We start from the raw sequence: 16,484 nt of genomic DNA on the forward strand, positions 1-16,484 counted from the left end.
TGTCAAATATATGAAATACTTATAGACACAAACATTATTCTTACGATGAGTTGTATTATATCGCCTTCAATGAGTTGTCTATGGGGAGGGGTGTGTGTGTGTGTGTGTGTGTCGGCGCCTCACTTCCTGCTTAGGTTTCCATCAGCGGAAATTCACTGGCTTACAGTCAAGAGCGGATGTGTCTCTGTGTGCACTAACACACACATTCACGGACACACACGCACACACACAAGGTTGATTGGCCTCGAGTGATTCAGCGTTTTTATCGGAGGCACTGTTTTTTTTTTTAAGTTGACCTTGAATTAAATGATTGCTTCCTCAGAAAAAGTGCAGGAAATGTTACAGTCAAGCAGCTGTAAATCAGATAAAGGAACGACCTGGAATGTTACTCGCCTCGGCGCACACACTATTTGACATTATGCATTCACGTCAATGCCTTGCTTCAGTAAATTATACAGCCCAGTCTCATGACAGTTTGTCAAATGTTCATAAAAAATGCAATCTAGTTGGTTTTGTGTACAGGGACACACATTTCTTCATGTTCCACCGAACAACTTCTTTTTCGAGACGATATTACGTTACGTAACAAAAGTAAGGTTTAGGCAACAAAACCACTCACTTAGGTCTAGAAAAGACATCATGGTTGGGCTTAAAATATCTGAATAGAGTTAGGTTTGTGCAACAAAACCACTTAGTTAGTTTTAGGAAAAACGTCACAAACGTTGGGACACGCAATGTCAAACACCGGTCTCGTGGTTGAAAGTACAGTGTTTGTTAGACCTACTGTACCTTCCCATTATAATCTTTGTCAATATTTTATACTTCATCCCTTGCTGTGATTGTTGCAAAGTCACATGGAAGCATTTAATTTGTGTGTCTTTCCATTGGCATTGTTTCATCCTCACCAATGTACACGATACCAATAGATTGCATGCCGTGACTACTTTATGATCTGCCATGAGACTGGGCTGAATTATATTACTTTACAAAGTACCTGATGTGAATTATAAGATTTCACAAAAGGAAAATGTAAAGTAATGGCATTGTAAAGGTGTGCATGTTATTGTATCCACCCCTATAATGAAACTACGTTGCCACTGTGTCTTAATATGGGTTTATTTATTGTAATAATAATGGCTTTTCACTAATAGCCAATCCAGTTGTACATTTTAATCAGTATGATGATTTTAGCTGATCAATCCATTAATGAATGTGCCACAATTCTGCATCCAAAGGTCTTAGAAGAGTCTGATAATAAAAACCCACGGGCACATATTTACTTATAATACCCCTTTTCAAAGTACACGCTTTGAATTTGTGAGAGTTTTGTGAATTTTCCTCAGTCTTCCTCCCAGCTCACTCTGGAGGGTTTAAAACTAAACCGTGAACAGTGTTAAGTTTCAAAACATCATCAGTGAACTTGGAGGAAAGTTGGGTTTCCCTGCAGGGCTGCTATAACAAAATCCTTTACTGCATCTTTAAAGAGCAACCTAACAGATGCTGGTTGTGCTCAGAGATGCAACAGACGTTCAAATGTTCCACTAGAGAAGTAAAATGAAACAGCCCTGTGTTAAAAAAAAAGAAAAGCCGGCTTGTTGTTTCATGTGGTGGTGAAACAGAAAGGCATGATCCAGGTTTGAGGAACAGATCCACACGTTTAAAGGCTGATCAGACACCAAAAGGCTGCATAACGAACAGGACTTTACAATTCAGTTATCATTATGACATTAACTTTGTCTTTCAATCACACTGCAAACAGTGTAAAGTGTGAGAGTGTCAAGAGCGGCTGCACTCTGTTTTTTTACACACTTGAGTTGAACTGAAAGTGGTCTGACTCTTCAAAGTTGCATTAATTAATAGATTTTTGGCTACCAGGGTGCAGAAAAACATCAGAACAACAGCTGCACAGATACACAGGTGTAAAAGATCAAAAAAATGACGGCTGAATTCCATTTAGCTGCTTCAGTTTCAGGGTCCTGGTACCGCGCATGCTGACTCACTGTCACGCTGTCATGGGACACTTGAATTGAACGGAGCCATTGTTAAGGTTTTTGTTTTTCTTAATTTTCAGGCATTTAACGCACGTTTTGGTAGAAGTGATACTTGTTACCCGGAGAAGTTGGAAGGAGATGCACCTTTCTAAAACGTTGCTTTTCTATGTAAAAACCTGTGGCGCTAACATTAGCAGAGAAGGTGAGCACATCATTAACTAGCGTCAGCACGTCTATGCTGCACTAGCTACTCAAGTTATACTGAATGCATGCATGCTGCTTTTGCGTTGTGATGACTGCAACAGTAAGTAAATACCGACCCGGCTTCACAGGGACAGTGTTGTTCCTTCATTTCTTTGTCTTCTGTCTCGATTGCCAAAGAGGCGGTTCACTTTTACACTGTGATCTGAAGGCTTTAACTTTTGTCTTTCTCTTTTTTTTACCTGTTTTTGCTGCTGAATCAGTTGGAAATGACTTTACAGCTGCCCAAGAGAGAAGTGATAAATTCACCTAAAGATAAAAACAGTAGCCCCGGTTCCCATGATGTCTTATTTGTTCAGTCTGTTAAAGTGCGGAGCTAGAGAAATGCCTAATTTGCAATTCCCAACTGGGAAGTATTCTTATATTGGTGCTGTGATTGCAGTATAATCAGTGTAATTAAACCTGTAATGTGTTGATAACCTGATTGTCTTATTCAGCCTTTCCAGCCTCAACATGCACCACACGTTGAGGCAGCGAAGCTAGTTCCACTCATCCCTGTTTTGTTGTTTGTGTTTTATTCACATCCTGTTTCCCCCTCCCTCCTTTTCTTCCTCCACATCTTTCAGCTAATGTAATCATTGATGGTGCTTCTCTCAATATTGAATTAAGACAATACTGAGCAACTCCTTTTAACATTTCAGTTTCATCTCGAGCTTGATTTGTTTGGCTGTGTGATGAAACGGCAGCACACACACAGAATACAAACTGATGGAGAGACTCTGGAGAATGTAACAGACCAAAGGTATTGATAAAGGATTAATAAACTGATGTTTAACGCTGTTGTTAAGAAACCATTTCTTATTTGTTCAATGTTTCCAATCTGTTCTCCAGTTGTCAGTGCTAATCACAGCACCCCCATTATATTCACAGTGTATCATCAAATGTCAGCTTGAAAACCTACACGAATAACACCCTGTCAGTAAATATTATTATTTGTTTGCTCCTTTGACAGATTTGAAGCACGAGGATGCATTTGATCCTGGAAGCAATTCATGTTTTATGAGATGTTTTATCGTGCCAACTTCTGCAGAATGTAATTATTTTCTCAGTACATATCTAGACCTATCAATCCATGTCTGCTGAAGCTTGCTTGAGGTGGAATTGATTCGTGGCTAATGGAGTACAACCTTGGTCGGAGCTTGGATCTATTGAGGGGGCTTCGATACACGCAGAAGAACGGATTCATAAAGGCACAATGCAAGAAACTGATAATTGTTATTTTAACCGTACTGATGATGGAGATTGGGACCATGGAGTACACAACAACACACAGAAAGAAACAACCCTTCATTTAGCATACACCATCAGATGAAGCAGAGAGTGAGTATTGTCATACCAATAACAAAATACTTGTTTACACATCTAACGGATTTTATAATTAATTTGCTGATCAAGCATGAATAGTTGTCAACTAAAAGTGTATTTAGGGCAGGCCAGCTCTAACTCAACTTCGAGCTTAACTTAACGACTTGATTAGAAGAATATCTGTGTCCCAAGTCACGGCCACATAATGTATATTTTTAGACATAATGCGCTTGTACATTCATTCCTCGTAGTGTTTTTATTTTCATTTCTTTTTAGATTATCCTTGGTTTTTTTCTGGATGGATGAAATATGCTTATTCTCACAATCAAGGCTAAGAGTCTTACAGTGATGCTAGCGGCTCAATGAGGCTGTACGATAGACTGTACATGAAGAGCTAAAGGCTAATGTCAGCATGCTAACATGCAGGTATGATAATTACCATGTTCACCATCTTGGTTTAGCCTGTCAGCGTGCTAACATTTGATGATTAGCACTAAACACAATGTTTTTCCTGACATGGTCGGGTCCAATTCTCCACTTAAAGAGAAGGGCCACTGTAAACCAACAGTCGGAGTGATCACCTTTATTCCATGAATGGTGACAACTCTGTCACTCATTTGAATGTCAAATCTGTATTAGGGCGGATTTTTCAACAGAAGGCACATCATGGTTAGTGTTGTTCATGGCGTTAGTCACTCTCTCTGTCTTTCTGCCCATGCCTGTCTGTCTTTTTCTGCATCAATACACACTTCTGTCTCCTGTGTACCGGCTACAAGTCAACATACGGTTTGCACACATAGTTCATGCAACCATATATAAATAACAAGCGCATACATCACTACATTCACTGCCAAAACACCAATTCAGTCTCATACAAAAGGCACACACACAGGCACACACACACACACACACACAGAAGAGGCGCAAGATGACTCATGATATGCAACCATGAGTGCAGCATGACAAATCTGATTTCACAAGAACTCAACAATTGTATAGCCTCCTACTCAAGCTTTTGCAACGCTTTGTCCGCTTAAAAGCTCAAGAACGTGCACACACACTCTCTAGCGCTGTCTTTGCCATTCACACACACAGGCATAGATGCACTTGCTTCTTGACTTGACTCCCACTGAGAAACCTTCTTTGTTGAACTTTCTGCACTTTTTGTGAAGTGATTACGTACGCTGAATTGTTACACCGGTTGAAGGACATAATTGTGGAAACAAATACAAGTGACAAAAACATTTCTATGTGTATTTTCTGCTGCTTCTGAATGAATATTTAGATAACATGAGTGAGACCTTTGTAATACTCTGAGGTGCTTGTAGAATTCACAGACAGGACTGTGACCATGATAAGTAGGACGTAGGTAAACTCAAGGTAGCCTTGTCCTTTAAAACAGCATCACCCAGTGGAGGAACAGGTTGTACAACAGTATACAGTGATGGAGAAATAGTGGTGCAAACCATCTTTAAAACGCTGCTTCAATCAGATCAGCATGTTCACTCTATAAAAAAAAAATAATAATACCTCATGCAAGACACTGTCAAATTAAAAAAAAAATGTTTTTTTCTTAACTCAGACAGCGTGGACCCTCGTGCTTCAGGCCTGAGGAAGTCAGCCCTCACGTGATTGGTGCAGAGGGAGGCTGGTACTCAGAAAATGCTCCTGATTGGTCCCTCACTTTGAATCACGCTGACTTTCAGAAGCAGCCAGCAGTAATGACTAAAATGCTTTCTTAATTGGAGATATGTATGGCGCACACACACACACACACACACACACACACACACACACACACACACACACACACACAGTAATGTTTTCATGACTTACATTAATTTCCTGGAGACTTACCTGAACCATAGGCTCTACCAGCCTAATTCTAATGTTTACCCTAACCGTAACATTCTTACATAATACATGTATGAACTTTGGAGAACAGATTTTTACAAGTATATGACCAGTAGATTTATGTTCCCACAAGACAGGATAAAGAAGTCGAAATACATGAGCACTGAGACCCCAGTTAAGTTAAACATGTGTCTGTGTGCGCTTTTGTTTTGGGCTTCCATTGAATCACATCCTGATGTCCTGTTTATTCATTTGTACTCAAATATACAACACTTAGAATAAGTAAAGTCAATATATTCTGTAAGTCTACCTTTTTAAATTAATGACCAGGTGAATAACTACCAAGCTAAAACTGTAATTTCACATTGTGCATAAAAAATGATTGCAAATATTCAATAATATTTCACATTTTCTTCATCTTCTTTCTTAATTTGTGGGCATGTTCTTTATATAAAATATAAATTTCCAACCCACTTCACACCTTAAAATAATAGTAAAATATATATATATATATATATATATATATATATATATATATATATATATATATATATATATATATATTTTACAGTGGTCCTACACACATGCCTGCACACATTATGAAATAAAAAATTGTTATAAAAAGAACATCCATTAGAAAAGAAAAAGAGATAATAAAAAAACTCACTGAATCACAATCCTTATGGGATGTCTCTTCTCTTATCCAGAAAAAAAAGCAATTAATCAAAGCAATTAATCAAACCACTCTGCCAGTCTTCTGCAGAGGCTTGATATGCTCACTTCAGTGAACACAGCCTCAGACACGGGGTTATGATGGGCTTCTTGTGCTGGCTGCAGACTGCTGGCTCTGCAAAATGCCTGTTGAGAAAAGTGGTTGTTTTCCACAGATTTGCTGTTGAGTAGAAATGACTATCATTGGGTCTGGTTTCTCAGGGGGTGAATGATCATCACAGCAGGGCTCTGCTCTTACAAACTGAGCCTTTTTGCATTTTAGTAAAAAATCGTATGTGAAATAAAAAAAAGTTGCATTCCATGTCAGTCATGGACCTTTGTCGGGCAACTTCTTAACATAAAATAACATTTTCTAATAATAGATCCACAGGCTGCATCAACTAATCAAGAAGGGAACCTAAACTTAGCAATCATTGGAAGAAAAAAAAGTTAGACCGTCACAAGCAAAATATAAAAAAATGGAAATGTAAAAAATAAAGGAAAAGGTAAAGGAAAAGGGAAGCAGAGCAGAAAATTCACAGTCCAATCATTCAAATTGACCCAAATAAACCCAGAGACGCAGACAGCTCAAGTGGCTTCCTATAGACTGATGATGACATATTCAAAAAATACAGGGAAACATCAGTTATTTTTTATGTTTTTATTTGACTTCACAATTAAAACATCATGGTAAAATACATAGGATTGTGGTGGGGAAGGCTCCCCAGAGAAGGAAGTGTAGGGTTGTGAACTCAGCCCTCAGGCTGGCTCCTCCGCCAATCAGTGCCAGCAAATAAAAAGGCACCTGTGGTGCTCGCCTCACTCCTCTTTGGCCCCTGTGCTGGTGCTGTGGTGACTCATGGTGGGTTTCAGACATGTTGTCCTCTTGTTGCCAGCTGACTACTTACCCCAAATAGTAGAGCTCAGTGTTTATATATAGGGAGGAAGGAAGCAATCATCGACATCAGACAACAAGACAGTGCAAACAGAACAATAAACGTAACAAAAGCAGATAAAAGAAATGTATTTTTCATTTAAGGCATAAAGCAGATTACCTTACATTTTGATTTCAACTTTGAATTAAAAGTATCTTGTTAAAAAGTGGACTGAGTTAGTGGCACAATATTATAATTACATGGATAAATTGGAGGTAAATAATCACATGTTATCAGCATCATGTTTTAATTTGATAAATATTGATTCTACACGTGTGTGACAAGTACAGATGCCAGGGAAAGGGAATATGATTCTGTCTTTTGTTTGGTATTAATCATAATATGAATAACAACTTTTAAAATATAGTTATGTTGATATAGTAGTGACCCTGTAAATGAAAGGGTGGTGGACTAGATCATGGTGCCAATGACAGGTAGGTGGAGAGAATGACGCGTGCACATGGCTTTGATATTTTCAAACATACATGTAATTGCTAAGGCCGATGTGAAGGGGATGGAGGTCGAACTGGCAGAGGTCCATTAAGTGTCATGAACACAAGCAATGGCTTCATTTGACAGCAGACAAAAACAAACCACGAAAATGTTCGATAAATACAAAAGATGTGTGTTAATTCTACTTCAAGCATGGAGGAGGGAAAGCATTGTGCAAGTGCAATTTTTTAGGTGTATTTTCCTTTGACTCGATTACTTACCTGGTCTCTTAAACAGAAGTTAGATCTGAAACGAGACACAAATCATTTGCATGACTGCTTGATGTTTACAATAAAAGTAACACAGAACAGACCAGAACACAAATGGACAACACAAAGGCAGTCAGAGCAAAGTTCTTATCAGCTTGAGTCCAGAAACTGGCAGAGGTCAAATGTAATGATGCAGACGGGCAACCATCAATCCAGAAGCAGGGGTTCAGGCAGACAGAATCAGATGGGCAGGAATGCTTTAGGGTGGGTGCTCATGAGATAATGTGGCAGAGCACAATTGGAAATGAATACGACTGGGCCTCAGGTGTTTCCACTCTGCTGACAACCCTCTGCCACACCCACACCCACCCCCAACACCTGCAAGGAGAGCAGCCCAACGAACAGGCAGACAGGGCAGAGAGGGCCGTCACAGATGTGTCATGTAGTTGTGGTTGAGCTGTGATTATCACAAGCTGTCAATAAAAATGAAATCTGTTTTATTTAGAAAAGTTATTTTTATGTATAGTTTTTGCAATGTTTTGCTTAATACAGTGAGTACTTTCACATTTGTGCAGATTCATACATTTTTTTAATTGTGGAAAGTAATTAAGTTTAAGACCAGCGCAACCATTACGTGAGACTGGAAGGAGTATTATCACTAATAGGCTTTTAACAGTAAAAATCCATTCACCAATTTTGGAAATAAATCAAAGAATGTTTTAGACAATTTGAGAAGAGGTTGAATGTAGCATACTGGTTGAGAAAGTACCTTAAAACTGATATCAGTATGTTCAAGTTAATCTAGATTCAGAACTTATGAAGGTCACTTATGGGGTCCAAATCTCTTTGTACTATAAATGAATGATGTTTGTAAGGTGTCAAAATAGTAACATTTTGTTATATTTACACAAATGTTTTCTGTTCAAGGAGTGATGATAGACCATAAACTCTGTTTGAAACATCACATAAATCATCGAATCAAAACTTTAAGGGGAAATTATATGTTCGGAAAAAATGAATAAGATGGTAATAAGTGTGTGACAGTGAAAGGGTACATTTATGGAATAGTTGTAGTTTTATTGTTTATATTTAATAAAACAAAATATTTGAAAGATATAAAATATGTGACCAACACGGAGAAATGACTGATGTGAAGAAATGGCTGTCTCTGGTTTACGATGTTTCTTAAATATATTTGTGTTTCTTAACTATACTTTATTTTGACAATTATGATCTGCTTCTGAATTAAGTTATTTTCTTTAGGTTTCACTGTTATTTTTATTGTTAGGGTATTGCTTTGTGAAGTATTAGGGGTTGGCACAATAAGCTCATGCTTCAGCCTACAGCTTTTTTTTTTTGTTCAGAGAATATTACGATTTTTCTTTATTTTTTTATATGATGTATGCACAATTTGTTGCATTGTAAATAAATGACCGGAAAAAATAACTAAAGTACATTTACTCAAGCGCTGTACGTGTACAATTTTGATGTACATGTTCTTTACTTTGGTATAATTGGTTATTTTTATAGTCTAGTATTGCTTCTTTTGGATGAAGAGGTCCAAACTCCAGCATCACTTATAGTTACATAAAGAACAAATTACCTTGGAAGTTGTTCCAGAAATCCCTACTATATTTAAGAAAGAAATCTCAATGCTTTCTCCACTGACAACCGATTATTAACCTACCATTCAAGTCAAATGTGGATTGAAAATGTGGCTACGATTTGTGAACACCTCTGATCTCCCTCCAGCTGGATTGTAACAACCAGTGTTGATGCAGTTGCAGCAATGCGACCACTAGGTGTCACCGGAGACCGCTGATTGAACGCAGGGAGCGCTGTGGGCACCAGGTGGCTGGGACAGGCTTTGGAGCCGGCAGTGGCGCTGTGTAGCTAACCCTGCTATACTGAATGCGCACTTCTGGCCTGCACAGGCCTACACAGACACTGATCAACAGCTGAGAGCAGCCACGAGGCGCTGCAACTGTTCCAGCAGAGTTCCCCCCCTTGTTTCCCTGCCTGGTCCTCTGCTGCATGGAGTCTGTTGGCCAAGTCAGTGGGTGTGAGTGTAAACATTCACCAATATAACTGCTTCCCTCAGTCTGTTGTGGCTGTAGGCGGGCCTTACTGCACAGTGCACACATTGACAGTGGGGAAACAATAATCAGCAGTGGCAGCAGCTTGCAGTTGTCACATGTTTGGTAATTGTACATGTTTGCCTCCAGTGAGCTTTCCACGCAGCTTTCCTGTTTTTCACATGTAGACAACACATGATGTGACTCAAGCTTGGGGGTGGGGTGGGGTGGGGTGGAGGCGGGGGCTGTCAACCATCCGCTGGATTCACATTTTAATAGGGAAAGCAAGCATCATCAGTGAGTGTGAGGAATGCTCAGGGACAGCAAGAGGCTATGTCACCTTCAGGGAACGGCTGGGCTTTTGTCAGAGCAGTGCAGAGGTCAGCTGCTGCCCTGTGTCTGCCTGTCCTCTAGCCTACCTCATGTACCAAGGCTCAGGGAGTGGGCCGAGGCTGGTATTGGTGCTCCGACTGAGCAGATATGCAGCACAGAAGACGGCCCATCCTTTTTAATTTACACCACGGAGCCGAGACATGTCTGTGCCGCTCAGCTCATTTCTATGCTCAGGCTGAGGGATGGTAACCCTGGACTGTATAAGCTCTTCCCCATGGGGGGGGGGGGGGGGGTTGTTGACACCACAATGTACAGTATGTGAGTGTGTGCGTTTTATGTAAGGACTGCGGTGGTTTGTACACAACCATATTCTTATGTCACTGGTTTTTTTAAAGCACATAATCCGTCTTATATAAATAGTCTTTTTTTTTAATATGCTAGATGGGAGTACGTGACAGATGAAGCAGCTGTATCTAAATAAAACGGCATCAGTCAGTGATGCATGTCGACATGCAGAGCGATCATGCTTTAACTTTTAGTGTACCTCCACCAGGCCAAGGAGCTTCAATAACATACTGCTCGTTTGCATCCTCATCAGGCTAAAGCACACGATACATAGTGTTTTGGTGAGGAGTCATACTTCATAGGCACAGCTTATCGGTCGTATTCAATTACCTCCCAGCATCATTATGTCTTCTCAATTTTTCCTTTACCGAGTAGACGGCAAAGCAAGTTAACATAAAAGACTCCTCTCCGGAGATATTCATTATTCTTCTGTCTTATGGAGGATTGTTATCGGTTGCAAAGACTTGTTTGATATTAATCATCAATTATGTTCAATTGTTTGCATCCAGATTGGCAATGCTGCCGTTTATCTCACTACTACGGTTACACACCAGGCATATTAGTTTTTACACAGAGGAATTGTGTATTAATGTTCATTTAAATGAGTCTGCTCTCATCAAAAGACGTTTCATTTTGGGAGGAAACATGAGCAAGACCGTATAAGACACCCTCCCCTCCCCTCCCCTCCCCTCCCCTCCCCTCACACACACACACACACACACACACACACACACACACACACACACACACAAAACAGTTATTTTAAAAAAAAAAGTTTATTGACATCAGAAGCAATTGAAATTCCAACAATAAACAAGCTGTTTTTTTTCTTATTCTTGCTATTACAGTGGTACATAAAGATCAGTAAAACTGTGATACGTCAATTTTGATAACATGTAATTTAAAATAAAAACACAGGAAAGGGGGAAAAAAAAAGAAGAAACACTCAGATCTAAGTCAGACTGTTTTTTTTTATGCGCTGTGCACCTCAAGCTAGGCTAAATACTGCAAGCCCACCCCTTTACACTGTACCAGGCAGGATAGTGGTCGAGGAACTATCACTGAAAAAAATAAGACTGGCAGAAAGATACAGACACGATACTTGTGTAGTGTCAACTATACAAAAAGGAGAAAGAAAAAAAACTGTACAGCATAAAACAACTGATGTACACAGCCTTTTTTGTTGCCTTTTTTTCTACCCCTTGGATACTAACATATTTGCTTTCAGTAAGTGAAGTGTGTACAAGGGGGTTTAAATGCGTTATAAACAAGAACATGACCACTACTTATGTCACCCGGCATTTACTAGTCATCGTCGTCATCAAAATCGTCGTCGTCCTCGTCGTCGTCATCATCGTCATCGTTTTCCACCTTCTTCTCCACCTTGGCAGGGGCCTTTGATGCTGCCGCTGCCCCGCCGGCGCCTGGTTTGGTCTTGGCGCGGTACGCTGCGACTTCCTGCGACGGAGAGATGGCAAGATATTTAACTCGTGCGGCCATTTGTAATCAAAGCGCTCAAGGCAGAGCGGCACAAAACGTGAATTATCTTTCGTAAGAATGGGATCAATACAACCGATGTACTTACAATCTCGTACTTCTCCTTCAGTTTAGCCGCCTTCTTCTCAAAGGGCTTCTTGTCCTCTGAAGCGGTGCCGTTCCACATCTCGCCCAGCCTCTTGGCAACATCTCCAATGGTCAGACCAGGGGTCTCGCCTTTCACCTTAGGGCGATACTCTGCGCAAAAGACGAAGAAGGCAGATCTGAAAAGAAGAAGAGTGGGCTCGTCATTTACACAGTATAACAATGCTTCATATTGTGTCTTTACAACATAAGTCGACTGCTCATGATTCAGACTTGATTTGCAGTACTTACGGGGGTCTCTTGGGAGCATTGGGGTCCTTGAACTTCTTCGTCCTGGATCCCCTGGGTGGAACGTAGCTCATCATCTCCCTCTCATAGCGGACCTTGTCCTGCTTGGCCAGGTCCTCAAACTTGCCTTTCTCCTTAAGAGTCATCGGCTGGAAAAAAAGGAGAAGTAACATGTTGACTGTACTCTCTGTGGCAACACCCGTTGAACAGTATTCAGACTATTTCTTCTGCAAAATCTGTATGTGCAACTAATCAAGCCCTGTAAAAGTATCCAACATCCTGAATCATCTTATTGTGCACCACTTAAAAAGTGGCATATTAAGTCAATTCCCAAGAATAAAACTTGGAATTTCAGCAACTGACAACTTAGCCCATCAGATCCCCACCAAGCCTACCTTCCATCGCTCGGAGCACTTCTTGGAGAACTCCGAAAAGTTAACAGAAGCCTCGGGGTGTTTCTTCTTGTGCTCCTCCCGACAGGTCTGGACAAAATAGGCATAGGAGGACATCTTGCCCCTGGGCTTTCCTGGCTCTTTCACCATCTTGACGGCAGTATCTATAAAAAAAATCAAGTAAAAATGTACTTATATATCCTTAAAGCTTTATAAACATAAACGGAATAAAATATATGTAAATGGGAAAAAGTGTTTATAAATTATATTTTAATACCGTAATTCTATATACTAGGCAGGTTATACCCTCTACCATGTTATACAACGTGAACATCTTTGATTTCTCCCCACTAGTGTTGATGGCGCTACTTCAGTGACCCGCCCTCTTGCTGTCAGACGGCACGAAGTTAAGGAGCCACTGAAACAGCTGAACCGGAGCGGTCCGGTCCGGTACACACGAACGCGACGAAAATGACTTTAAACATTGATGCAGTCTGAGCCTGTGGCTCAGAGTGGTCCGTGGTCAACTCTTAAAAAAAAAACTGGCTCAACACATCGCTACGGATTAAAGAAAAAGAAACATCACATAAACACCCATAAATAGATTTATTGTCTTCAAATGAAGCGATCGACTTTCACAATAAACTGCAAAAAGTTCCCCCAAAGTGTAACTGTATTTAACCGTAGCCCTCCGTGGGACGTTAACTGTGGACATGGATTTCGAAAAAAATATATATAAATATATATATAAATATCCTTAAATCTCATCTGCAACAACAATAGGTCTCCTGGAAATCCCCTTGTTTCATCCATGTTGGTGTTTTATCAAACATAATAAACTTTGACACAAAAAAGGGACACAAATTGCACAATAATGCGTATTTATTGAAAATACAACACTCCAAACTGCTAAAAAATGTCAGTTGACAATCTTCTTCTTCAGTCTTCACATTCTGTTATTCTGTAAATAATTCTGCTGGTCTTGTCAATGTGTTTAAAACTGCTTAAATTCTCCTGTACATTGCCCCGTTAAACGCTACTGTTAACTCCCAGTTCAGCTGTGTCGACCGAAGAGTAGTAATGGCGCATAGGCTTTCGTTGTGGAAAAGGAGGTCAACAACGACGGCAATATTTCTTCTTCCATTTTGTGAGAATGCCTTCTTCATGAAAGAAAGTCCCCCTCAAATGTCTCCTCCCGCCCTTTAGTTCGCTTTCAAACGCGACAAATATGTCTGGAAAGCCGGCAATCTTGACAAAATATTTCCCCCGATGGATTTCCATTGCACTAGCCGGTTTGTATAGTAATACATTGGGTCTGCGCTGTGTCTATGAGCGGGGCTGCTGCCTTGGTTTCTATGAGCTCCTAATGGCCGCTCGTCTTCATCCACTAACATGGAGAATATGGCTCCTTCTCTTTGTGTCAGCGCACAGCCATTGCGCTGCCAATGCAATAGAGGGCAGAGCGACCGCGGCAAACTGCTTCGTTTCAACCCGCGATTTAAACGGCTTAAAAGCCTCGGAAAAATACCGCAATGGCGTCGTTGGAACGACGAAGGGTTGATCTTTAATTTACCGTCGTTACATTTTATAGTTGCCGGTTTGTTTCGCGAGAAAACACGGTTGGAAAAAGTTGAGCTGAACTGCGCCTCTCTGCCTCTAGCCTCGCTGCTCTGTCTCCAATGCGAATACAGTCAGCCATTACAGTAAAAAGCGCAGATCGCGAGGTAATTTTTTCGCCGTCTCCTCCGGTGAATTTTAGCAAACAAAGCACATGGCCGCGTATGTTTAGAGACGGTCTTTCTTTTTCTTATGTTTTTGAAATTTGTTAATGTTCGGATAAAAAAAACCGCACGCTTCTCAGTCTTCACTTGACAGGCGTTCATCTTCGCAATGCACTGCAATGGCTATGTCTTCTACCATTGTCGTTAACCGTGTCGTCCGCTAGACATTTCTCAATTCTTACGCGATATCCACCGTTTGCTTCGTCTCCATTTTGTGAAAACGATACGACAGTAATATACAAAATTGTTTGTATTCAACAAAATAGACAATTTTCGTCGATTTTAGTCAAGGTTCATATTCATTTCGTCCTTTTTTTTTAAAGAGCGTCTGGTCTACACTCCCAGGCTGGGCAATGTAACGTTACCTGCTTAGAGCCGGTTATTTTTTTGTTGGTTTTTTCACGTTTCACCGCAATAAAAATCATTTTCGAGCTTTAAGAGGCCTCGTAGTCGATCATAGCAAACACATGAGTACGATATTTTTACATGTTATCGTCATTATCATCATTACGAACACTTAAAATTTCCGTGTGTGATACTTACCAACGGACTATGGCTGGATCTCAATGCTCTGCAATGGCTGTGTGTGAGAGAACACGGGCGATACGCAGTGTCTTCAGTCCTCAGCTCTCTAACATTACTCTCGGCGGAGCTCTCGCGCCATTGGCCAGCGCCCGGCCTGAAGCCCCTCCTATTGGACGGAGGGTTTTCATTGTCCTAATAGAAGACGAGCACCCATTGGCTGCCTTTTGTGAAACGTCACCGAACTTTTCTGAAGCGCGTGGATACAAAAATATTCCTGTCCCAGCATGCTGGAGCTGGTAGTAGTGTAGTGTGTTTGCCATAGTATTGAATTCACTACGTTGAGCACAGTGTACAGTAGGCAAGTTAAATGAATGAGACAACGTGGGGCCGCTTCAAGTCAGTGAACGAGGCGGCTGCACACTGATGTACGCGTGTGTTGGATGGACTGTCCCACTCTTCATCAACCAGCTCCATTGTACATTCTCCTCAATACGCGTGAGCTTATTTGCAAATTATTACTTAGAAAAAGCGCATAAAGTGCGCGTCGCGTACTCGCGTTTCAAAGGTAATAGACGCGTTTAGCTCATTCCATGGGGCACAGTAACGCACTGGATGTGACATTTTAGAGCTTTTGGCTGCGAATGAAAACACAATAGCAATATTGCCTTTTAATTACACCGGGATTTTCATTTCAGAATGATTTTACCACACAGTTAGTCTCTCCGACAAGAATACAAAATGATTACTTTACCAGGCACTTATTTGGTGCTATAGACAAGCTGTTTGCTTATGAGCCTGTAGTCCCGATTAGGCTAATATAGGGAGATATCAACAGGCATGAAATCATGCTAACTGCATTAAATACGGCCTGCTAGGCTTCGGGATGGCTCGTTTGTATTTTTCTCAGCACAATGTGTTCTTTGCCTAATTTTTATAGTCATCATGTACAGTAGCTGATTAAAAAGTGATAGTATGCTCATCCACAATTAAAAAACAAACTAATGGAGATCAAAGCGAGACTGTGCAGTTTGAGCCCAAATCAGTAGATATAGCAGTTTATAGTTAGAAAAAGGAATTTTGCAATCATTTAGGTCCACAGGATTTATTTATTTTAATTAGACTGAGTGAAATAATGCTTGCTGGTGTTTTCAATACATTCAAACTTAATTGCAGGTCCCATGGATATAACAGGTCCTTTTGATAGCCTCATAATGGGCTTTTCTCTCCCAACTCCAGACACATTTTTCTGGACGGTTAAGTGGTTAAAGCCCCTAAAGTACTTACATTGTAAAAAGACAACAGGGAGAATCTAATTGAATGTTACCCACATATAATGTAAACAAACCAGGACTTGTATAGCACCTATTTGCTTAAGTGAAATTGCAATTGCATTGTTTTGGACCAAA

At 40.4% G+C, this 16,484-nt stretch overlaps 1 protein-coding gene across 1 annotated transcript; it reads right to left on the minus strand.

The window, feature by feature from the left end:
- Positions 1–11,271: 11,271 nt before the first annotated feature.
- Positions 11,272–15,213, minus strand: hmgb1a (high mobility group box 1a). Its single transcript, XM_079170965.1, has 5 exons — positions 15,097–15,213; positions 12,776–12,936; positions 12,384–12,529; positions 12,097–12,271; positions 11,272–11,969 (listed from the first exon to the last, which is right to left on the minus strand). Exons 2-5 carry the CDS (start codon positions 12,920–12,922, stop codon positions 11,817–11,819), a joined length of 621 nt encoding a protein of 206 aa, XP_079027091.1. The 5' UTR covers positions 12,923–12,936; positions 15,097–15,213; the 3' UTR covers positions 11,272–11,816.
- Positions 15,214–16,484: the final 1,271 nt, after the last annotated feature.

The sequence above is a fragment of the Pholis gunnellus genome, assembly GCF_910591455.1.
Source record: "Pholis gunnellus genome assembly, chromosome: 13".
Lineage (NCBI taxonomy): Eukaryota > Metazoa > Chordata > Actinopteri > Perciformes > Pholidae > Pholis > Pholis gunnellus.